The sequence below is a fragment of the Alexandromys fortis genome, unplaced genomic scaffold (assembly GCF_014885135.2).
Source record: "Alexandromys fortis isolate MF-2015 unplaced genomic scaffold, M_Fortis_MF-2015_v1.1 scaffold_3, whole genome shotgun sequence".
Taxonomy (NCBI): Eukaryota; Metazoa; Chordata; class Mammalia; order Rodentia; family Cricetidae; genus Alexandromys; species Alexandromys fortis.
This window is the reverse complement of record NW_026067909.1, coordinates 8049371-8073696: the sequence shown is the minus strand read 5'-3', so window position 1 is coordinate 8073696 and position 24326 is coordinate 8049371. Positions and strand designations below refer to the sequence as shown.

General features: G+C 46.8%; 1 protein-coding gene across 1 annotated transcript in view; it reads right to left on the bottom strand.

Moving 5' to 3' along the window:
* Inpp5a (inositol polyphosphate-5-phosphatase A) overlaps positions 1-24326 on the bottom strand; it is a 194325-nt gene that overhangs the window by 60664 nt on the left and 109335 nt on the right. Inside the window, exons 5-6 of the mRNA XM_050137015.1 lie at positions 11238-11301; positions 3826-3929 (exon numbers count right to left, since the gene is read on the bottom strand). Coding sequence (XP_049992972.1) covers positions 3826-3929; positions 11238-11301 — 168 coding nt within the window. The remainder of the gene's footprint in view (positions 1-3825; positions 3930-11237; positions 11302-24326) is intronic.

Genomic DNA, 24326 nt, shown 5'->3' with positions numbered 1-24326 from the left:
AAACATACATGACTTATGACTATGTTTGGTATGGAGGGTGGGGAAGGCCCACACAGACAGGCATAGAGGCAGGAACAACCCAGGCCATAGTAAAGGCCTTGGAAGGCCTAGAAGTTCCCAGTTACAAAGTCGTCCCTTGGCCACTGCAGATGGGAGCAATGTGCAGAGGGTAGGTGGGGCTCGACTTTGATAGGTCACTTCCAGGAGACCATGTTCTGGGACTTTCCTCTCACTGCCAACCTTCTGAAACCTTCCCTTATGAACTCCTCTGAGCCGATGGGGACGGCAAGGTTCTCATGTCTCTGGGGTGATGGCACTCAGGTTCACATGGCTTCTCCTCTCTTAGAGGAACCATGGTCAGAAATGGAACCCACATAGGCCTAGGAGGAGGACACAGAGCTCACCTCGTGTGGCCTCTGCTCAGTTCCCTGTTAATGGGGTTCCTTGAGCCGGCAGATGGATTGCGAATCCAGGCAGCTTCATCTACTGAGAGAGCATAAATCGCAGCGGAGAACAGAGGGGCTGCAGGAGGTTATCACCACGCGGCCCCACTGAGGAAGGCCTGCTTGGAGCATTAGTGGAATTAATTCATCTTTCATGGGCACATGCAGCAGGGCCTGTGATCTATGGTAACAACCAATTTCTCACCACGGCCAAGAGGAAAAAAATGACTCGGTCCGATCGACTACACAAATCTGCTTTTTAAAAATGGCCTCGCGTTATCTGGAGTGTTGCTCCCAGAGGCGTCATTTGAAATTCATACTGAGCCAGAAGCACCCATAAATCAGCAGAGAAAGTTTTGTTAGTTTTAGAAGCAGAGGGCCGTCATTATTTGGAATTGCATTATGCCTCCATCACGGTAATTACATTTAGATTATCCTTAAGTGATGGCAATAAAAGAAAGAGAGATCAGTCTTCAACTAATTCTCTCCCCTAAATGTGCTGGGTGCAGTGACGGCCTGGCAGAAGGCATGAAGGGGCAAGCCCAGGAGGGGATACCGAGGGTCTAAATAGAGCTGCTGCTGGTGATTTCTGCGCTGGAGCCCTGGGCCCCACCCTGTGGAACACAACGTGCTCTGTGAGCGTCTGTGCATTAAGAAGCACCACGGAACTGACAGAGGTGTTGGAGTTTGTGGCTTTCAAACGAGGTTTTGTTTCTGCTCATTACCGTGGTGAAAGGACACATGAGAGCGCACTGCACAGCCCAGACTTAAGGGTACACTCCCCAGCCGAGCACGCACTTTCCCTGCAGGCCCAGGAGCCAGCCACCACGGGGGTCTGGGAACCAGCTGACAATCATGGACAGCAACTTGTTCTAAGTGAAGACAGGGGTCCACCTAAAGACATCCTGTGGCCTTCCCAAGATGAGAGTTCATCCTTCAAAGATATCCTAGGGATGCTGCTGCACGCCTTAAATCCCAGCACTCATGAGGCAGTCAGATCTCTGCGAAGCCAGACAAGACTACATGATGAGACCCTGACTCAACAAAACAACAGGGATGCATCCTTTTCTCTGCCTGCAGACAACGTGAATGAGGTCCTGACCAGCGGTCCGCTAAGTACAGAAAGGGATAGACCCAGGCAGTGGCCACTTTCCTGTGGGAAGGTGTCAGCCTCTCATCCTCTGTCCTGATGCAGGTTCCACTTTGTCAGTGCTATGAAGGGACAGAGAACTAGCCTTCAGAGCACAGGGTATCCTCCTTTTGGTGGTAGGGTATAGCCAAGACCCCCAGATTTCACAGACTTTGATTCCTGAGGCCACCAGGTTTAGTGAAGCAAGAGAACTGTTAGTCAGAGAAGCCCCAAGGCTGCAGGTAGGAACAAGGAGGCCCTTGGAAGAATTCTACAAGCAAGGGCTGAAGCTGCTGGGGACCAGAGGCACATCTCTACAAGAGCCTTTCATTTGATGTCCACAGCCCCAGCCTTTTCCCTACTCCTGCCCACTCAGGATACACTTTGCTGTGACACACATCACTACTGCCTCTAGTGCAGTAGATGAAGCTGTGATGGGATTCCAGCTGTGGAATTCAAGGAGTGATGTGAGAAAAAGGCAGCAAGGAGGCCACACAGGCTGTGGGGGATGGAGGCTACACGCTGGTTCTTGTGGAGGGCACCACATATCTAGTGCTATGTGCAGAGGTTCGGGAGACACACAGTGCAGCTGCATCCCCAAGAATTAAAACAGAGCACAGTGCAGGCCTCATCAGAAACTAGTCACACTTGGGGCTTTTAGAGAGAGGGTAGACACTGTCCTCAGAAGAGCCTACTAGGGAGTACAGGGTTAGGGCCTCAGTAACAGTCACACACAAGACACAGGGAGTGTGTATGGTCACAGCTTCACTCTAATTGGATGGGGCCCACATGTCTGTCTGTTTGCCAACTTCTCAGTATATGAGACAGTTTAAAGAAGTATTTAAAGGGGGGAAAGAGATGCATGGTGTGGGGAGGGGATGATCTCAAACACTGCCTCCTCAGGGAACTGGAATATACACCACAGCCTGTGCCTATGCTCAGCACTACTTTTCAGTGAACGCCACCTGCCTGCAAGGGAACACCTCAAAGCCAGAGTCCCAGCACCCATCATTTCTAGGTGAGCTCCTCAAGCCCTGGCCATTTTGAATGAGAGATGACATAGTGAGTGAGATCCCAGAGACTTCTGGGTAAAGAAACCCCAAGTTAGTAGTAACTAGACTCTAAAGCTGGCATTTTGGGCTCATGGCTTCTTCACGGGAACAACATCCATGGAGTCCTTCTGTGTTTATTAGTAACATTCAGATTAAGGTGTTATTATATACAGACACAGAAGACTGAAACCTTTGCGCCATCCTCCTCCACTCTCAGAATGCCTGAAGCAGAAGGGCCAAGAAACTGAGCCAGGGTAGACCTGAGCCAACAGAGGACAAGAGAGTGGGAACATCTCTGGCCTGAGAACAATGGATGGGGATGCCAAGCCACGAGCTGACAAGAGGCAGCCATGATCCTTTCAGGCAAGGCACACAATTACAATGCAAGTTAATAAATTTGTGTGTGGCCTTGCTGAAAACCAGCTCTGAGCAAGTGTACTACTACACAGTGCAACCATCTCATAAGAGAGAACCACAGAGCAGTCCTTGGGACTGATGAGAGCGCCTCCAACATCATGACGAAGGTGGGACATGTATGAACAGCCAGCATCATCAGGGGCCAACCTAAAAACCTTCCAGCCAGGGCATCCAACATCTACCGAACCTTAACAGACGATTCAGGGCAGGGTGTCAGATGAAGCCTGAAGGAAGCTACTCATATCTGAGTAGAGAGGCAGAAAGCAGCTTTTGGCTTTTTAATTTCTAAACTCTATCAAGCAGGTACAACTGCTAGCATGTATCATTAACCCACCAATTCTGTGTTAGCTTCTGTGTCTTCACCGGCTGAGGCAAGCCAGAGTTTCCTCTGGGTCTTAGCTCTCACTCCAGCAACCCCCAGGAAGGTGAAGGTGTACCATGTGCATAATTCCTGCACAGCATGGCACATACGACACAGAACACAGAGACTCCCAGTCGCAGTATCAGCCCAAGGGAGAATGAAGACATTTTCCTTGTCTTTGGGGAGTGGTTCTCATGCCCACAAGGGAAGCTCTAAGTTTAGTAACAACAAAACCTGAGCTCTTAGGTTCTCTGTGCCCTTATCCAGGGCAGCCCAGATCACCCCCAAACTCCAAGGAAAGCAGTCCCCCGGTGTGATGGTGCTGTGACTGCTGACAGTGGGTGACAGTCCGACCTACACCACTTCTAACTCACTCATTCTGATCATCAGTGTGCTGATGAGGAGACACCAGTCCTCACACACCTCGGGAAAGTAGTCCTGTGGGAACTTCTCCTTCTCCAGCATGGGCGTGCTCTCCAAAGTGTCCGAATAGATCTCTTTGCCAGTGACTTTTTTATACTTCTTAGCTGGAAAAGATAGAAAGATACATGAATTAAGGATTCCGTCACTATACCCTACCGACCAGCCACATGTACTGGGGGTGCCATGCCCTACCACAGCAGCCCCTGGGTCAGAGGGATGCCTCCAAGCAGGCAAGGGGCCAACAGCTGCTCCAGAGGCGCCTGTGGCTCATAAATTCTTGTTCCATGACCTGGAACCTGACACTCTACTTCATTATCCCCTAAGAGCTCCCAGCCTGCAGATTTACAGGGGCTAATTGGCACCCTCTTTGAAAGCCGTGAATATATTTAAGAGGGCTGTGGAATTACCATTCACTCAGACCTTTACATGAATTTATTTAATAACATCGATTTCCTCTTCACACACGAATGACATTACTCATATTCCAGGGAACAATTTTTACATGAGATGAAGACAGGGACACAGGGCAGGTACTCTTCAGGCTTGCCTTGCTAGCTGCCATCCTACCCCTCCCGGATTGACAGCAATGTGACTGGCCCGGGTTTGAGTCCTTCACAGGCTGGCCTGAGAGAGGTCCTTTCTATGGACAAGTGTCCCACATTCAGTTGTCAAGCAGGTTCTTAGAGACTAGCCTTGGGCCAGCGGCTGACAGGATTTTAGGGATGTTTTCACGTTCTAGGAGGAGCAGGACTTTCCCATTCTGGAGTATTTTCCATACTAGGGTGAAAGTAGACAGCGGGAGCTGGCTGAGGTATGCAGCTCCAGGACATGAAGGGATAGAGGCTGAACCCACATAAAAACAAAGTTTTGATTCTATGGAAACAGTTAGAGTTAGGGGTCCCCATTCAGGGCTATGATCTGGTTTTGGTTGTACTGATGGCTCCTAATGAATGCAACAGGAACTGAAAGCCCAGGGAAGCCTGTCCAGGGACTGGGTCAGCCAAGCATGGACCTCTGATTATATTCCTCAGATTCAAGTGGATACTAGAGAACATGAATGTGCTTAGCTTTGAAGCCAACGCCACCACCATCACTGCAGAAGGGCAACTGTATCTCTGTGCCTTCCTCACTCAGAGAGAACAAAGCCTCAGCAGAGCATGGAGTCAGCATCCAGGGTGGGTAGGCAGGGTCAGAGAGGTCCCCGTGAGCCCTGTGCTGGGGCAGAAGTGCACTTGGTCACAGGAACATTTGCTGCAGACACCCATCAATCCCACAGGAGGGTATCTGGTACATATAGTAGTATCCAGTCATGCTAGGGTGGCCGAGTGTCTGGTGGAAGGGGACTGGGAAGTCCGGGGAGTAGAAGCTTCCACCAGAGAGGTATTCAAACAGATACTTTGGGGGTATCCAGGCAGGCAACTTTCCCAAAGGCTTGTCAGTGGGCTGTGTAATGCCCCTCCCTCAGACCCACAAAACTAAAATGTTCTTGTCATCACATCCATCCCTTGGTGGCCCTGTGCTCTTCAGATGAAAAGGTAATGGCAGGGACCCACTCAGACAGGGATGCAGTTAGCAAGGGGAAAGAACACACATACACATACACATACACATACACACATTGCTTTCAAACACTCAGCCACATGGCTATTCTTGTGGATCAGTCGGACAGTAAGAACAGTCAGCTACAAAAAAAAAAAAAGGAAGAAAGAGAATTGGGTGTGGTAGTACACACCTTTAATCCCAACACTTGGGAGGCAGAGGGAGAATGACCTCTGTGACCTCAAGGTGTGGTAGCACACACCTTTAATCCCAATGCCTGGGAGGCAGAAACAGGCGGATCTCTGAGAGTTCAAGGATAGCCTGGTCTACAAAGTTATTCCAGGTCAAAGATATACAGAGAACCTGTCTCAAAAAGAAAAAAGTTAAAAGTAAAAATAAACGAAATAGAGGTTAAAATAAAGCTACACAAAGATGGAAAATATACAGAGAATCTTGATACTGTATGCTATTATGCTCGCTTTGAATTGTTTGAATGCTGAGGAAGGAGCAACAGCTACTAAAAGATATTTGTTTATAAATGCTGCTGAACTAATCCAACAGAGATATTTTGAAAATACCTTGACTTTAAAATTTGGATCTAAGGCCATGATACTTTGGAAAAGAGTTTCTTCTTTTGTTTTCACAGAGGATGAAACCCTGTGGATTGCTTCTATCCCAATATGGTATGATAGATTACGTCCTCCTGAAAGGTTGCTGTGAACACCTTCAAAATATTACTTCACTCGACTGCTGACTGAGATGAATCTAGCACACAGGTTATACCATGAAAGACCTGAATAACAGCGCCCCCATTCAGCAGGAAGCAGTTTGGAGAGAAAAATCTGCACCCATATTCCCAAATATTGTTTATAAATGTTCTTTTACATTTAAAGGGGGATATGATAGAGATATGAATAATTTGCATTGGTATGGATTTGACTTTATTGATATAAATTTAAGGTCAATCTTGTTATATGTATATGTATTTCTGATCTTGATTAAGGTATTGTGATTGTGTAGTTCATGTAAAAATGTAATGTATATAGGTTGTTAATAGATAATAATAGTCAAGCTTGTAGTTATGTTAGATTTTCTAGATGTCCATAGATATATTTTAGATAGGCAATCTTCATATCTTTCAAAGACTACGGAATATGCTATTAAATGTTTTAATAACTTAGGACTTTTCATGACAATGAGACACTCTGCTCCTGGCAGCACCAATCTACTTCAAGAAGAAGATGGGCATTGAAGAGGATCCTTATGGAGTTTGATAGCCATTTGGGCAAGAAACTGCTCTTGCCTGGACTATTGCATAAACTGGACACAGAGAACCCACAGAAAGAGGACTGCTGAACTTGCCTAAAGGTGAGATAATCTTTCAGGGTTCCTGACTTATGAAAGAGTCTGTGAGACTTTCTGCAGGACACAACAGATAGTGACTGAACTGCCTTTGAAATTTCCTGCTTCATGGAAATGTCTGCTGGAAACTATAGGCCTGTAGGCCGAAGATGGATGCCCCAACGGTACAGAGGAACTTTGGGTGACTGTCCAGGCGGCGAGATGTCTCTGTGATTTCTAGAGTTTTGTAAGTTGCTTACTTCTCATTTATTTAGGTCTTTGATGGAGTTGAAAAATAGATAGTTATAGTTTTCCTTAGTTATGATAAAGATAAAAGAGATATAAATATTGTAATGCTTACTTGGTAACTGTTTTGTTATATGTAATTTTTCTATGTTAAAGTTAAAGCCTTCCTTCCTTTTTGTTTAAACAGAAAAAGGGGAAATGATGGAGGAAGGTCATTGGTTAAATAAAGAAACTGCCTTGGCCCTGACAGGTTAAAATGTAGATAGGTGGAGTAAACAGAACAGAATGCTGGGAAGAAGAGAAAGGGAGCTCAGACACCATGCAGCTCTCTCCAGGGCAGACACGACGAAGCTCCGACCCAGGATGGACGTAGGCTAGAATCTTCTTGGTAAGCACACCTTGGGGTGCTACACACATTATTAGCAATGGGCTAGTCCAGGTGCGAGAGTTAGCCGAGAAGAGGCTAGATATAATGGGCCAAACAGTGTTTAAAAGAATACAGTTTGTGTGTAGCATAAGCTAGCCAGACGGCTGGGAGCAGAGCGGCAGGAATGCAACCCGCAGCTCCCACAACATATCACTTTACTCCACCTGGACACACTCTCTATGTCTCTAGAGTTCTTCCATCTCCAGACAGTCACAGCTGGGATCCTGCAGTGTAGAGCCATCAGACCAGCATCTTCTATCTGCTCATGTCTCTCGTGGCTAGCCAGATCCCTCTGTAATGACACTCCATTCATTTTTCCAGGGGGTGTTGCAGCTGATTTTCTTGTTCAGTAGAGAGAGGATGGTCATCTCTATTCCTAGTTTGATGAGAGCATTTGCTGGATTCTGCCATACACTTTTTCTGCATCTACTGACGCAGCCATGAGGTTTTCTGTCTTTAACAGATGGTGTGAACAATTTTATTGGCTGATTTTAGAATGTGATGTCAATTGCATAACTAAAGTAAACTCCAACTGTTCATAGTGCATAATCCTCCTTACACACTGCTAACATCTTACTGAGAACTCTTGCATTTTGTTTTCATGAAGCAGTCTGTCGATCTCCCTCTTTCCAGTGTCTCCATCTGATTTGGGGATTCTAGCAGTGTTGGCATGCAGGACAAGCCATGAGGTGCTCCTTGGCTTGTACCTGGGAACTTCGTAGAGAATGCCGTGGTTTCCTCAGGAGCTCCCCAGTGAACCTGCTGAACCTAGCGCTGTTTTTCAGAAGGTTTACCTCTGACTCAGCTTCACTCACAGGTGTTGTTCCCCTGGTATCAGTGGTGGTCCCTTACTCATTTCTGTTATCAAGACTTTGTATCTTCCTTCTTTTTTGTTCTTGGTTCATGGGGCTAACAGTGTATCAATTTGATAGATCTTTTCTATGAACCAATTTTCTCTGGTTTCCTATATTCAATTCCATATAGGAATTGTCTCTAATCTTTATTTCTTTTTTCTGTTTATTGTGAGTTTCATTTTCTACTTTCCTGCACCTCAGCACTGGGCATCTTAACCACACTCACTTTAAATTCCCAGCACAATTGCTCCAGATCTCTGTCATATTTGAGTCTGTGCCAGAGAATTGGTTCATCTCCTTAACCTGACTTTTAAGTCTTTAGCATGCTGCTGAGGACAAAACATGAGCCACTGGGTTAAAGAAGCAGACAGATGTGCTGGGCTGGGGCCACGTCCCTGGCCGCTAAGTGTCAGACACTCCATCTTCCTTTTTCCCATCCTTGTGCTTGCCTCTGCTGCCTGAGGATTTCCAGGGAGACATCTCACAGACTAAGAGCAGCACCTATCTTCCACTACACCTGCCCCAGGCTGTGATCTTCCCACTGATTGGCAGCCCTGCATCTCATAAGAAGTAGGCTAGAAGCTGGGTTGACTATCTCAACTTCCTAGCCAGATGGGTTCTGGTGAGAATCTAGTCATCTGGAGACTTGGTTTCCTTGACAGCAGGCTCTGTGAAGCAGAATACAGTATCTGACCTTGCCTATGAGATCATGTGGGACTCCTAGAAGAAAAACTCAAACACATGGATCCTGAAAGCCTTCTTCCTCAAGCGTAATCACACCAGCCTCCTGGACCCAGTCAAATTCTGTTGCATGTACACACCCAGAGGTGTGCCTGCTCCTGGCAATCATGGCCCTGTCTGTCTGGGTGTGGGGGGTGAGTTTGCCCTATGACCATATTTCCTGTTGGATACAAAAAAGCTGTTCTGCTTGCATCTGTGAGAATGGGAGCCACATCTTCCAAACAATTTATACTGGACCAGAAATTAGAAGTCCCCTCTATCTTTCTCTGCTGTACTTTTAGAGACTCCTTAAATTCCCAATTAGGTTCTTAATTTTTCAAATCAGGTTACTAATTCTTAAATCTATCAAGATTTCTTGCTGTGACTCCCATTAATCAGGAGAGTGAGTACTGTGTGCCCATCTCAGCCTGCGATGACCGAGTGGGCTCTATCAGTGCCAGCAGCCACCAGGTGACACCCCTAGATGTTTCCAGAAAGAAGCATGGTAAGCACATGCCTACAATGGCACTGCTTCAGTGGCAATGGGAGGTTTTGCAGGATGAACTGTGCATTTGCAAGGTACAATATGACTAACTTCATTTAGTAGTAAAATATGTATGCAAATGGTTTCTTATGAAAACTTTTCTATGATTCAGAACCTCTTGAGTTTGGTGTTCTCTTGTGTGTGGGGGGGGGGGGGGGGGGGGTGTCAAGACAGGCGTTCTCAGCTGTCCAGGAACTTACTCTGTTGATCAAGTTAACCTCAATCTCAGAGGTCTGCCTACCTCTGCCTCCCAAGTACTGGGATTAAAGGCCTGTGTGACACCACCACTCAGATGTTCATGTTTAAGAGGCTATTCTGTGTCTTACCCTAGCATTGCAGAAAAACGACTATATCTGCATGTCACTGCTGGAGACATGCTCTGGTACCTGACACTCATGGAGTCCTGGAAAAGCAGCTCTGGCCACCTCATCCTGGCCACATGCTTGTTGAAAACCACGTGTGTACTGAAGCTGCAGAAGCAGTGGCAAGCACTCTGTTGGCAGGAATCCTGCTCATCATAAGGATGGACAGGATGTTAAAGCAATCCTGAAAAGAAAGCTACTCTGTCTCCTAGGGGGACTCTCTCTCTGGGTGAACATCAACAGTGAACCTGAACCAGCTGATGAAGGTGATCAATGGTTACACATACCTGACAAAAAGTAACCTAAAAAAGGATTATTTTGGCTCAGGGTTTGAGAATACAAGCCATCATGGCAGAAAGTCTTAGCAGGGGTGTTGGCAGAGGTGGCAAGAACTTGTTTACATTTGGAGATCAAGAAGCAGAAGTGGGCTATATCTCAATGCCAGACTACAGTGACCCAGTACCCTCTAGAGAGGCCCCACTGTCTAAGACTCCACAACTACTAACCCAAAATAGAATCAGTAGCTGGGAACCAAACACTTAAATGTGTGAGAAGAACATTTTATGTAGCAGTTATTTTTATAATTGTCATGAACTTAGTGACATGATCTGGCCCCAGATGGGCACTGAATTCAAAAAGGTTCATATACAACAGAAGTGATAGAATGGAATAGGTAGTTTAGAGCCCTGATGAAATCCCTTTAGGGGAGCAAGTGCTCCCAAAGAGTCCAGATAGGGGAACTGCAGAAAGGGCCATCTCGGCAGTGACACTCAGGCAAACAGTGCAGGGCCAGCACCAGTCACTAAATGATAGCCAGCATGTTTCACAGCCACTCTGTTTCTGAAATATGCAACTCTTCTATTCCATTTCATACTATTGCATTCCAAAGGACCATGGGTAGAAAACTACTATCTCTTTTGAGTTCCTGTAAGAAATCTAGAGTTAGCAGGGTGTGGTAGTGCACACCTTTAATCCCACACTCAGGAGGCAGAGGCAGGCAGATCTCTGTGAGTCTGAGGCCAGCCTGGTCTACTAATGAGTTCCAGGACAGTCAAGACTACTAAACAGAGAAACCCTGTCTCAAAAAAAACAAGAAAAGAACGGGAAAGGAAGGGAAGGGGAGGGGAGGGGAGGAACCTAGAGTTCACTAAGATTAGCAGAAGAGGGCAGAGGCTTTGGCATTTGACTCAGGACAGGCAGAGCATAGGTCAGCAGCATCTCCCCGGGGAAGCCAGGGGGACAGGTTTTTAAGGAGAATAGTGACACTAAATCCAGACCCTGCAGGCCTTCTTATGACAACAAAGCCAGGGAGACCTGGAGAGGACAGACCAAGGGATGGGCTGCAGAAACAGATCATGGAAGCCGGCATGGAGTCTTACCTTTAAAGTCAAACTGGTAGATGTTTTTTAAGGATTCGTGAAGAAAATAAAAGCTTCCTAGTGCCTGTAGGAGCAAAGAGAAAGACAGGGTCAGGGCAGTACTGGTTCTCTACTATGTGAGATTCTGGACCACAAAAGAGGGCAGAGGAGACACACTGTCATTCAGTACCAGCAGCTGAGGCAGAGGTGGCCAGGGGGTGGTCAGCACCTCCTATCCACTACCTCCCATCCCCCAGCACGGTACAGTCAGCTCCAAGTAGCACTGGTCAGCCAACAAGCAAACAGCCACTGTGTTGTTGTCCCAAGCTGCACAGTCCAGGCCACACATGTTTTCAGGAGTGGAATCCTCGGGAGACCTAGGCTCATCTCTCCAAGGTTCACGCATCTAATACCACACCCACCACCATCTACTCCACGACCACATGACAGGCACAGATGAGATTTACTATTATGAAAAATGGAGTTGGAAAACAAATATCTTCAACAATTAAGGACCAAAGTATAGAAGTTAATCAGCTCCCACCTCAAATGTCCACACAGGAATAGTCTGGGAACCCCACTAGAGTGACCAGACAGTAAAGTGTGGTCCCCCAGCTCAGGGTCTCTCTCCATGGGAACAGGTCTAGTCCCCTAACTCATTGTTCACATAAGGGTCTGGTCCCTAGCTCAATGTCCACCAACTCAGCATCCACACAGGAACAGGCTACTTCCCCCTGGCCAGAATACCCACAGAGTCTAAGATTTTGTCCCCCAGCTCAATGTCCACACAAGAATGGGTTTGGCATTTCCTCCTCAGAATCCACATAGGAACAGCCTGATCTTTACTTGCCGTTAGACCCCAAGGACAGCACAGCAGAAGGCTGAGACTATGTCTGCTGGCAGCACAAATGGCTTCTTTTGGCCTCTCAGAGGTAAAACTCAAATTCTTTTGCAGTAGTGCTTGGTTTTAATCTCCTCTGGCTATCATATGCCACAAAACTCTGATTGTCAATGCAGCAAACTCCACTCCAGTCTTGCAGTCAAGGTGCCTGGTCTATGTGTTTGTACACATGACATTCTCATGAAGCTGGGCCCCATCTGGTATATGCTCATGTGGAATTCTACCTGCTTCCCTAGACCATATTGGCTACTCCACAGTGGGGTGGGGAAGAGCTTTAGCCAACCCCTTTCTTCTTTATGTCATCTTATGTCCTATCAATCCCAAGAGATCTCCTGACCATGCCCCAGCCCTCTGCTTTCCCACACACCTCCATGCTTTCAGCCCCAGAAACCAGCGTCCCCTGGAATCCTGCAGTTTTTCTTTCACTCTTCCTCCCGTCCACCCACATCCTGCCAGGCACTCATTCACAAGGTGCTCTGTGTATCACATTGACCCTTGCCTCTGGAAGATTCCAGGGCTCTGCTGGCTCTCGTCCTCTGTCCCCATTTGCACTGTGGCAGGAAGGCGCTCTGCTCTGTGGATAGTCCAGCCAGACCCATAGTCACAGTTTCCTCTGGTCACACATGGGAGTGAGGCACCTTCACAGCAGAACTTAGAAGCAGCCAGCTTTCAGTTTGCCTTCTTAAGGCTGCATCAATGAGAGACTATGCGTCATTAAGATGCAGGGACTGAGCCTCCTCTATGGGCCAGAAGAGAAAATTGCAGGGCTGGGCCCAGCCGAATCTAACACTTGCTCCAGGGCCACATGACACACAGCTCTGAGTAGGATGCCTCTCTACCTGTCTCAGGAGAAGAGGAACTAGAGAATGTACTGAAGATCACTTTGGAAACTAAGCATTGACTCTTACATGAGAAGGCAGACAAGATAGTATAAGGTTTATGATAAACAAACAGAAATAAGCTGTAGTGTATACATCAAAACTGCAGTTCTAGCCAGAAACTCCATGATTAGCGCTAATGAAGTCAAAGCTCAGCCCAACTTTCCATCATTCTTGCCACTGTATCAATACACCAGGACACCATTCACCACAGGGCACAGGATCTTGTGGCAGTGCACTGGCCTGCAGCCAGAAGACCCCCGAGCAAAGAGCATGCTCATAGTACACATCTTGGAGTATTGATTTCTTGCCTCTCCTGCTAAAAACAATTAAAATACATTTTACATATGTATAAATCTGTCACCAGTGCTTATTAGTTTTCTGCTAACGAGCAGCCTTCAGCCTCCACTGTGTTTCTGCCATAGCTATGAGTGTGGGGCGAAAGCCCTGACACCCTTGAAGACCAAGGCAACACGCAGAGCTCCTGACAAGCTCAGTGTTGGGATGCTGAGGTTGACCTAGCATAATGCACTCTGGGTTCAGACCCCCAGCAGTGGGTACATGACAGGGGGTGTGCAAAGGAGAGCTAGTCTGGCCAGGTGGACTGACATTTCAGCAGCCACACTGGCTAGAAATGAAGAGTTGTCAGGCATATCTCAGGGGGAGAGCAGCCATCCAGACACACTCCAGTCTCAGGAGTGTGGCCACCTGCATAGCTCCATTGACTGAATGTTACAGTGGTAGGCCCAGCTTGCACATATAAGAGAGTCAGAACAACAGAGGCCAGATACTAGTGACAAGACTGATGCAGAATCAAGATGAGATGTGCTTTGGTGTACTCCTGCTCCAGCTACACACAAACCTGGAAGTTTCCTGGCCTAGAGCATAAGCCCACACAGAAGAGATAAAGCGATTAGTAAGTAGCACCTCTATCACTGTGTATTCTCAAACAAATGTGACAAATTGGCTTGGGTAATCTATCATTTCCATTGGGATGTTGGCAGCAAAGAGCACACCATTAACCTAGGCTCCTGTAAGGGGCTCACTCTTCCAGGAAATGGCTGAGTCCTGAATTTAAGCCAAATCGACTCATCAATAGAGACACACAACTGTGCTATTTGTCTCTCAGATCCTATGCATGAGGGAGTCACATAAGCATATCCTACATGTGCCCTGAGATGGGCAACAGCCACTTTATCTGTGGTCAGATGCCCTATGAAAATGTTGGGCAGCTCCCACAGCACTGTGGACTCAACAATGAAATTTCCCAGCATGCCCGTGGGGAGGCCCTCCAGGTGCCAGCGCTGTAACCACTGCTGGGACAGATGAGTACAGGGCAAAGAGGCTATAGCAGGAGGACTAGGAGTGTTTAGTAAAGGCAGGCAATACAGAATTGGGCAAGCAATTCCTCACAAAAGACTGTGCCATGCTGTTTCTGTTTCTATGGATAAAGCATTTGCAATTCCAGGGCTTTTTTTTTTCTTTTTAAAATGAAATCAATCTACAAGCAGGAAAAAAGCTTTGTAAAACATAATAATAACTAATCTTTAGGCCTGCAACCAGAGATTTTAACTGTTCCAATTCGAACTGACAGAATAATAAACCATGAGTAGTTGAACCACTCACACCTCTCCTCCTCCTCACATACACCTCCCCTTTGCCTGACAGATGCCCCAACCCAAGGGAAGGAGGTGGCCTCGCTCCTCTGTGCTGCCTGCCTTCAAGCGCATACACTCTCTTACAGTGCTACACTCTCTGACAGCGCTACTCTCTTGAGAACAAACTTCAAAACATCAGAGGCTGAGGCATTACCACTTCCGCATGGTGACATTTAAATGCCTGTCTTACATTCTGGGCATAAACCCAACTTGGTCTTATCATATTTTCATATCCTGTGGAATTCTGCTTGCTAACACTGTGCTAAAACATTTGCTTCCAATCTTGTTTCTGCTCTCGGTGTTCAGTTTGCAAATCAGACAGTCATGTCCCTCAGCTACACAGGACACCTGCCCTGCCCTCCTCCCTCCCTTTCTTCTTTTTGAAGACAGGATCTTTTCAGATGGTTCAGGCTTGCCTTCTGCATCAGCCTCCTGAGTGATGGGATGATAGGTTTGCACTTTTATTCCTGGGTACCACACTCTCTTCTCTCCTCCCTACCCCACCCCCACCCCCAGTGACAATACAATGGATCCGGAGAGAGCACCCAATAAAGCCTTTCTGTCTTTCTCCTCCTCCTACAAGGGTGGCCTCCACCCCACCTTCGGTTGATAAGGTCACATGTATTGCATTGGTCCTTTCTAGAAGGTCCTCTGCTGGTTTTACAATCCTCCTTAGATCTCATAAGTTGAATCTCCAAATTCAGGATGTATGCTATTTCTCCTCTCCTCTTGCTTCCCTGGGAAGGATGGCCTTCCCCAACTCCCCCAGCATCTTCCCATCACCACATGTCTCCTCTGCACACCAACTGTATTTCATGTGCATATCTGACAGACCATAGACCCACCGTCTATCTCTAAATCCCATTCTCTCCTCTGCCAATGTGAGGCCATCAGCTCTAAACGGGCACTGCTTCTGCCACTGCTATTGCCCCCTCAGTCTTCTCTCAGCAGTAGTGCACCAGCTGTCTACAAGTACACACCTTCTGCCCTGTGCTCTCACACAAGTCAGCACACCTGCCATTCACAGGGCTCCAGCACTGCTGGCCAAGAGTTCTGCCTCTGGGGTTACAACATGCTTTCTTTCTCCTCTTCAGGTGATTCTCAGGAACCCCCTGCTATTCCAAGTCTCCATGGAAACACTATCTCCTCCAAGCAGCATAGGCCAACCTAGCACCCCATTATTCCTGCAAAATGCTGCCTACTCCAGCTGCCTGAGACTCGCCGCCGTACAGAGAATGCTCACTGAGGGCAGGAATGTGACAAGAGTCCCCCAGAACACATTAGTTCCTGGAGAAATTCCATCAGCACAGTGCCCTTGGGGTCCAACTGGCTGAGCAGCTCTGACTTAACTATCTGCTCAAGTCTCAAAAATTACCTAAAGCATAGCTTCTGAGAAGCTGTGTACTCACAGAAAATACTCTTCTGATCAGACCCCAAAGGTAAGCCCCGAAAGGACTGGCTTTAAAACAATTTAACAGATTGAGTAATAAATCAAAGCAAAGTTATTTTAACATTCATTAGATTATAAACAATAATAAATGAAACAAAGCTTTTGTTTCAATCAATGCAGAGCTTTATTGATCCTTCCCTTTATAATAAACTCACAGGCAGCCAATCTAATTGGATGAGGCAGCATTACCGCCTGTCTCTCTAGCATTACTGGTGGTGGGGGCACGTGGGAAAGGCAGCATTTAGCATGTCGCTGTCACAGGGTATCCTCCTTTGTAACCAGTACAAACTGAGAGCTGACGCATTTCAGCTCCCAGGGCTGGACAGGAGAGATGGCACAAAGCTGCTCCCTCCCCACCTCCTGACCCTAGCCACCAAGCCCCATCCAGGCTGGCTGGTGGCCCAAGAGATGCACACATAATTTCATTCCATCTCCCATCCAACAGCCGACATTAGAAGTTAATTAAATTGGTTGTCCACTGTATTCATCCACTTACAAAGTTAATGATATTCTGTCCCTGAATTAAGGAGCATTTTATAAAGCGTGCACCATGGGAGCTGGCATGTCGTACAAGGGGTGCTGAACTCTGTCACAGCTCCTGGTTGTTGCATCTCCAATTACTCAGCCTGGGAAGGGCAGGGCCCTGTCTGCCAGGGCAAAGCACAAGTCATCCTGACAGTGAGGGTAAACACTACACACAACAGCCACTTAATAATATCTTGTGTTGGACTACAATAAATTCCACCAGATTAGTAGGCCTGTTAACATTTCACATTACCATAGTGTGGGGCAGCCAAATCAGAACAAGACAGTCTTGAAGACAGGCTGTGGGAGAGGTACGTACCCTGAAGGTATGGAAAGGGAAGGGGTAAGACTGAGTTCCTACATGGGACACATGGACTGTATGTTTCTATTGTCAACTAGACACAACCGGAATCAACTAGAAGAGGGAACCTTAACTAAAGTCTCAATCAGACTGGCCTGTAGGCATGACTGGGAGCAGTGCCACCCCCAGGCAGGTGGTGCTAGGCTATTTAAGAATGAATGGAGCCTGAGAACAATCTACAGAGCCTGGTACCCACAATCATCAGGCCTGAAAATGGGAGAAATGGTCAAGGTGGCTGTCTTAGTTAGGGTCACTACTGCTGTTATGAAACAGCGTGACAAGAGCCAATTGGGGAGAAAAGGGTTTATTTGGCTTTTGTTTCCACATCACAGTTCATCATCAAAGGAAGTCAGGACAAGAACTCAAGCAAGGCAGGAACCTGGAGGCAGGAGCTGATGCAGAAGCTATGCTGGAGTGCTGCTCACTAGCTTGCTCCCCATGGCTTGCTCAGTCTGCTTTCTTATAGAACCCAGGACCACCATCCCTGAGATAATATCACCCACAATGGGCTAGGCCCTCCCCCATCAATCACTAATTTAAAAAATGCCATACAGCCAAATCTTACAGAGGCATTTTCTCAACTGACGTTTCCTCCTTTCAAATAACTCTAACCTATGTCAAGTTGACATAAAACTATCCAACACAGTGGCCAAACCACAGGCCTGGGTAGCTGCTAAGTGTGAGGACATAGACAGTTCTGCCATGAAATGATGAAGTTACCAGCAGGAACTAGGGGTGGAGAAGAGAGCAGGGATAAAGGTCCAGACCCGGAGAGTGTCAGGCAAGAAGGAAAATGAATAGATAGTGGAACAAGAGGGTGGGTAAGGGGTAAGAAGTGCAGTGGTGGGGGGCATGAAGCAGCCAACAGGGACGAGGAGGGATCAATGGGGACAAGGAGTGGCCACAGAAGATAGGAAGCAACCTAGGGGTGAGCCAGGAGGATGACCACATGTTCTTGCCATGCCAAGAGCAACGGAGACAAAACATATGCACAGAATGCACAGCATGGAAGCCAGTAGTGAAGTAAGCAGCCACATGCACACAGTTAATTTGAACCATTTTGACTATGCATGGCTTAGCTGTCTTCACACTCTCTTCAAGATGTTGGACGGGCTGGACAATTTCTTGCCAGAAGTCAGAAAAATTAATCGTAAAAGGAAGGCAGGAAGGGGTTCTCCACTATGTTCTGCAGCTTTGCATGGACAGTGGTCCTCAGGATGGGCCATTTCTAGCTTGATGGAAGACATCAAGTAAGCATGATGTAGATGAACAAGGTATTCAAGCAGAACTGGGACATCATGTGCACAGGCCAGCAGGTGCCTCCTTGGAGGTATACAGTCACCTGCTTTGCCCAAGTCCATCTATTTTCTGGGTGGCTGATGACCACAGATGGGAAAAGCAAGTCCTGCTATCTGTTTCACTGTGGCAGAAGGTGTGTAGACAGGAGAATGCAGCCTTGCAAAATTCATACAGCATGCTGTGTCTATTACATGCCTCTGCCATGATAAGAAAGGATATCAACCCTGAGGCTTTCTGCATAGTTAAAGCTATGAAGACAAAGCTATGTAAGAATGGGGCTTCCCATACAGACATCTAGACCTTTACTGGCACCCCTGAGGTAACTTCCTTCTCAGACTTAGAGCCTACGCAACCTAGAAGTTTTTTGATAACATAGAGCTTGCAAACTGAATTTTGATAATATAAAAATCAACTTACAATAACATCTAGGTTTAATTATTAAATTTATTAAGTTATACTTTTTCCATATCTAAATGGTTTCAGAAGTCAATCAATAGACTTTCATAGCAATTAAATTATGTGATGAGTTTACATCCCTGCAACAGCCCTGACTTCTCTTTTGGCTTCTAAAAATCATTAGCTTTTCAATTACAATCCCAGTTATGTGCATTATGGATATAGTCTAATTAAAGCACAATGCACTTGAAGAGAGGCCAGCACCGAGCAAGGGTTGTTTACAAAATACCTCCCACCATTAGAGAAGTGCAGGACACAGAAAACACTGCAGGAAGGCTTTAATTGATTTTTGTACTTCAATTATATTGGGAAAATGCCGTCTACTTCTGTTCCAATCATTTAACTTAGTTCCATGCTCAAGGAACCGCTGCTGTGGTACAGCTCTTCCAAGGGTGTTATGAAGGAGAGCTCTAGGTCCTGATGGCCACACTCCAGGTCTGACATTCCTTAACTGTCACTCCTTTAGGCTGCAAGGCCTCAAGTGAGAATGCCACTTGCTCCTGTCCTTTGTGATGGACCTCTCTCTCATAGATGATCTATCTTACACACCTGACATCCACTTATGGAGACCCTATTTCCCATCTCATCCCTCTTCCTCCCTCCCTTCCTTCTTCACTTGGGCCGCTGTCTAAAGAGCATCCTTCAACATTTATCTTTCTGCGGGTCTGCTGGTCATGAGTCTTTTCTGACTTCATGTGAATAAGAATGGATTTCTTACTTTGATTGCCCCCTCCCTTTGATCTGGGGAGGGGAAGAATCTTGCTATGCAGGCCCAGGCTGACCTAGTTACAGGTCCGCACCATGGTCTTAGTTAGGCTTTCTATTGCTTTGATGAGACACCATGACCATAAGCAACATGAGCAGGAAAGGGTTTATTTCACTTATATGTTCCACATCACAGTCCGTCATTGAAGGAAGTCAGGACAAGAAATCAAGCAAGACAGGAACCTGGAGGCAGGGGCTGATGTAGAGGCCATGAAGAAGTGCTGCTTACTCTGCTTGCTCCTCATGGCTTGCTCAGCCTGCTGTCTTATAGCATTCAGCCGAAGGGTAGCATAGGAATGAGCCTCCCCATATCAATCACCAATTAATAAAATGTATCACAAGCTTGCCCACAGGTTATTCTGGCAAGAACATTTTCTCCATTGAGATTCGCTCTTCCCAAATTTGCTTGAGCTAGTGTCAAGTTGACAGCTACCATTCCAGCATCTCCTTTACTCATAGATGATCCTACAAGACAGAACTCTGTATGCAAGGCTCCCTCTGCTGCATTTCCTGCTTCTGTGAGTTGTGCTGGAATGTGAGCTGTCAGTTAATGGTTAATTCTTTCTTCTTCTCCGCTTTCAATTGCATTTTAATCTATCTGGTATGGCTTTCTTTTTCAATTCTGACAGGAACTCACAGGGATTCCCAGTTCTGTATAAAGACTTTCCATAACTCTAGAAGTTTGTGACTTATCACCCCTCCCAAAGATCATCCACTATTCTTGCAGAGGACTGAGGCTTGTTTCCCAGCATCCACATGTCAGCTCACAACTGTCTCCAGTTCCAGGAGATCCAACACCTTCTGGTTCTTCAGGCACCAGGTACACATGTGATACATATACACACATACAGTCAAAACACACACACACAAAACAAAAATAAGTAAATTAAAAAATATTATCTCTATCCTTCATCCTATCTCTCTGCTTGTTTCTCAGGCTCTCCTTACACCAGCCAACTCTGGGCCATGTGTGCTCCACGAAGTGCGCACCCAAAATGTGGCACACTCCAGATGGTATTTCCTTCTGTCCTATTTGTACCCCACTGAGTATATTTCCATCCCTGCAGCTTCCAGTAAATGCAAAGCATGAGTAAAACTTGTTCTACTTTTAAATTCTACAGTCGCCAGCAGCCCATGAGCCCCCTCTCCCCACTCAGGAGAGTGATAATGGTCACAGAAGCAGAAAAGGTCAGGAGCCTGTTGGGTGAGCAAAATCAGGACACAAGGCTATCTCCTGATTTCTGCCCCCAGAGAAGGCTGCTGACAGATCTCAGTGTGCAGGGGCCTGTCCTCAAGCTCTAATGTAGTCCCCTAAATATGTGACAACATGTCACCTCCTAGCAGTTTCACTGCTGGAATCACTCCACCCTATCCTGTTTCTGATCATACAACACAGGTCTAGAGCGAGGACTCCTGTGCCTGCCTCTGTTGGGCTCGGAACTGTCATCAAGCTACTGAGAACTTCTGCCTGTTTCTTTCCTACCATACAGGGATGGTGAGAACACTACTGGATTCTTCAGATCCTCATGGTCACCAGGCACTATGGGCTGATGTCAGGAGCCAATAGGGCCCAATGCTCCTGTCAGGGGTGTCACCTCTCTCAAACCTATTCCCTCAACACACAAGAGTGTGATACCAGAATACAAAGGCCCAGCACAGAAGGCTGCTGGCCTAGAAGGCTCTCCAGCTCCCCAGCAATCTCAGTGCTTCCAATTCCCCACCTGAACATGCCTCCCTCGGTCCAAAACATGATCTCTGCCTCAACCAGAAAAAAAGAACCAAGGCTCCCCCGGAAGAAAAGGGGCTTCAGCACACACTGTCCCCGACCTGGTACTGAAAGTAGCAGGACTTGGGGCTTTAACCATCCGCAAGGAGACCTTCACCTCTTTTCTGAGGCAAATCACGAAAAACTCTTACGGGAAAGATGTCCAAAACAAGCTATCTCCCACTAATGGCCTTGTTATAAATTAGACCTTACTGACAAAGACCAAGGACAAGTGACACCCATCAAGCGGACCTGATGTTTGCACTTTCCCAGACTCAGCACCGCTGTCCTGACCTCACACGTGTCTGTCATTCTCATTTAGAGAAAGAAATGGTGCCAGAATGGCAGGACAGAAGCAGGCGAGTACAGGTCAAGGGAGAAGGGCACGCCAGCAACCCTAGGGATGTGCCACTGTGGAGCCTCCTGGAAGGCCACTGAGGATGGCACTGGTGCAGCTGAGTCGGGGGCAAATACCTCTTTGACTGCCACTTTACCTCAGGACTGGAGGTCACTTGTGTCCTTTCTTACTGACCAGTCTCATAGGTGAGTGATGACAAGCCTGGGGGAGGGGGAAGGTGGCAAGTGACATGTGGGAGTTTAGTGACACAGAGAACCCAGGCTGCAGTGGAAAATTTATTTTGAAATGTTGGGTATCTAGGTTTTGGTGAAGCCAGAGACAAAAGTTTTCTGGAGGAGAGTTGTGAGCGGGGGAAGAAGAGATGAAGAGAAGAAAGGCTGAGGACTGGCATGGGACATGCAGGGTCACAACCGGGAGAGACTGCAGGCTGCAGATGAGACTCCCTGCAGTAGCCAGTATACACAGAGCCAGAGGAAAAGGCACCTTAGATGAGGGAGAAGTAAGCTAGAGGTATCAAAATGGAACCACCACATAAAGACCAGAACGTGGATGAGCCTCGAATAGAAAGGGAGCTGCCCAAGCAGAACGGATTGAGTTTCTGCCAGGCCAGAAATGAAACACACAGTTGCCCCGAGACTAACAGGGTCTTCACAATCTAACACAAAGTTAGTGTGCAAACACAAAGAAGACAAAGGAGTGGGAGAGGACTTGGTAGAACCAGCTCTTCTAGAAATAAAGCTGTGGGATCCTAACCACATCCATATTATCTGAACCACCCTTGCCTCCTGTGTGGAGCAGGAGCGAGGAGAGCTCTACATGGCTCCATGCCTATGAAGTCTTACCAGTCTGTTCTCATTAGTGGTGTACAGTATTCTACAATGGGACACTGGTCATAACCCATCAACAGAAGGAGAAGAGAATTTGAGAAAAGGCTAACCCATTCACATGTAGCTGCCAGTCTCCCAGGGCTTCTGAGTCTTGTTACTTCTGGCTTATAAAGTGGAACTTGAAGCTTTCTTCCCCTCCCTATTACTACTAATACTCCCAAAGCTACACAGAGGAGAACATGTATTTCCCCTATGTTCCACTGGGCCACTTGTCTGAAATCTACTAGCCAGTGCCACACATTACTCTATGCTCAGCATCCTAGTTTTGCCCTCAGTGACAATGGCCAAGGGTTGAAAACAACACCCAGTAGGTGGGCTGTGCTCAGTGTCCAGTGTCTGCCAGGAATCATATGGGATCACAGAGGTGCTCATGAAAGGCTATGGAAATCAACACATGAAAAGTACCATCAAAAAGGCTACAACCACAAGCTCTGCAACAAGCCCTTAACTTCTCAAGAAAAGTGGTCTCCAGGAATAGGAGGCCTTCTAGAACCCCTGTACACTAGCAATAAGGAGGCCTTTTGTACTCCTGTACACACTAGCAATAAGGAGACCTTCTAGCACCCCCGTACATATGCAACAATGAGACCTAGCGCCTGTGTATGCTCACAGTGATGAGCCCTGCCAGCATCCAGTAAAGAATTTGCAATAATGAGCCCTTTGGGCGGTGGTGGCACATACTTTTAATCCCAGGACTCGGGAGGCAAAGGCAAGCAGATATCTGTGAGTTCAAGGCCAGCCTGGTCTACAGAGTGAGTTCCAGGACAGCCAAGGCTACACAGAGAAACCCTGTATAGGAAAAATAAAACACACACACACACAAAAAAAAAAACCCAAAAAATCCTTCTAACACTCCATGCACACTCATGTCCACCTTGAGAAGCATCGGTACTCTTTCCGTTCCCTGATTATACTTTAATTCAATCTCCAACCCACAGTTTAAAATAAAGCCATTATGGATAGTGACCAAGAATTTCATCACTCCCTGGTGAGCATAAAAATCAATCACTTAAGTTTTTATGATGTAACCTAAGAAAAGCAGACCTTTCTGAGGTTAAAAGATTTGATGGGTTCTCATTTTAGCCAAAAAGAATCTGTCAGATACACCTGCTTCTGTGACAGAAATGCCTTCTTCCTTCTCACACTCTCTACCTACCATCTAAATAGTTACAGCAACAAGTCCGCACCAGAAAACTTGAAAACCGGGAAGAGGGACAAATGGCTACCACGCAACAACACAAATGTGACATCCGTCCATACACAGGGATGTGAGACTAAAGTCGGGACTACCCTTGAAATGTCAGCAGTAGTGCAGAGACACCTTCCCCCACCTTCCCTCAGATACCTTGCTCTTACCACTGGACCACCTGCAAGGGCCTGTAGACATGAGAACATCTATAACCTGGAGTCACTCTGTTGGTCGCCAATTGGAAACAAGAAAAAATAACAAACACTGATAAAAAGTTGCACCTGAAAAATCTCCACTCTAACTTATGCTCAGTGTACTTAGCAAAAGGTCAGAGCTCCGGAATCTGCTGGATAAATAAACGCCGGCGAGGTGGATGAATCACTGGAGAACTGGCGCATGGCAGCGAATGAATAACCTGCAAATGCGTCCCAAACCCCATTATTTCCCCTTTTCCAGAAGCCCAAGATTCATGTCCTCGCATGCCGCCAGTTCATTACTAAGAACTATCATCCCTCTTCCGGCACACGCCAGGCAGTGTGCACAGCCCCTCGAGGACCCTTTAATGTTTAATTCCCCATCATCCGCTCCGCTGAACAGCTTAATCTCTGCTTGTATGAT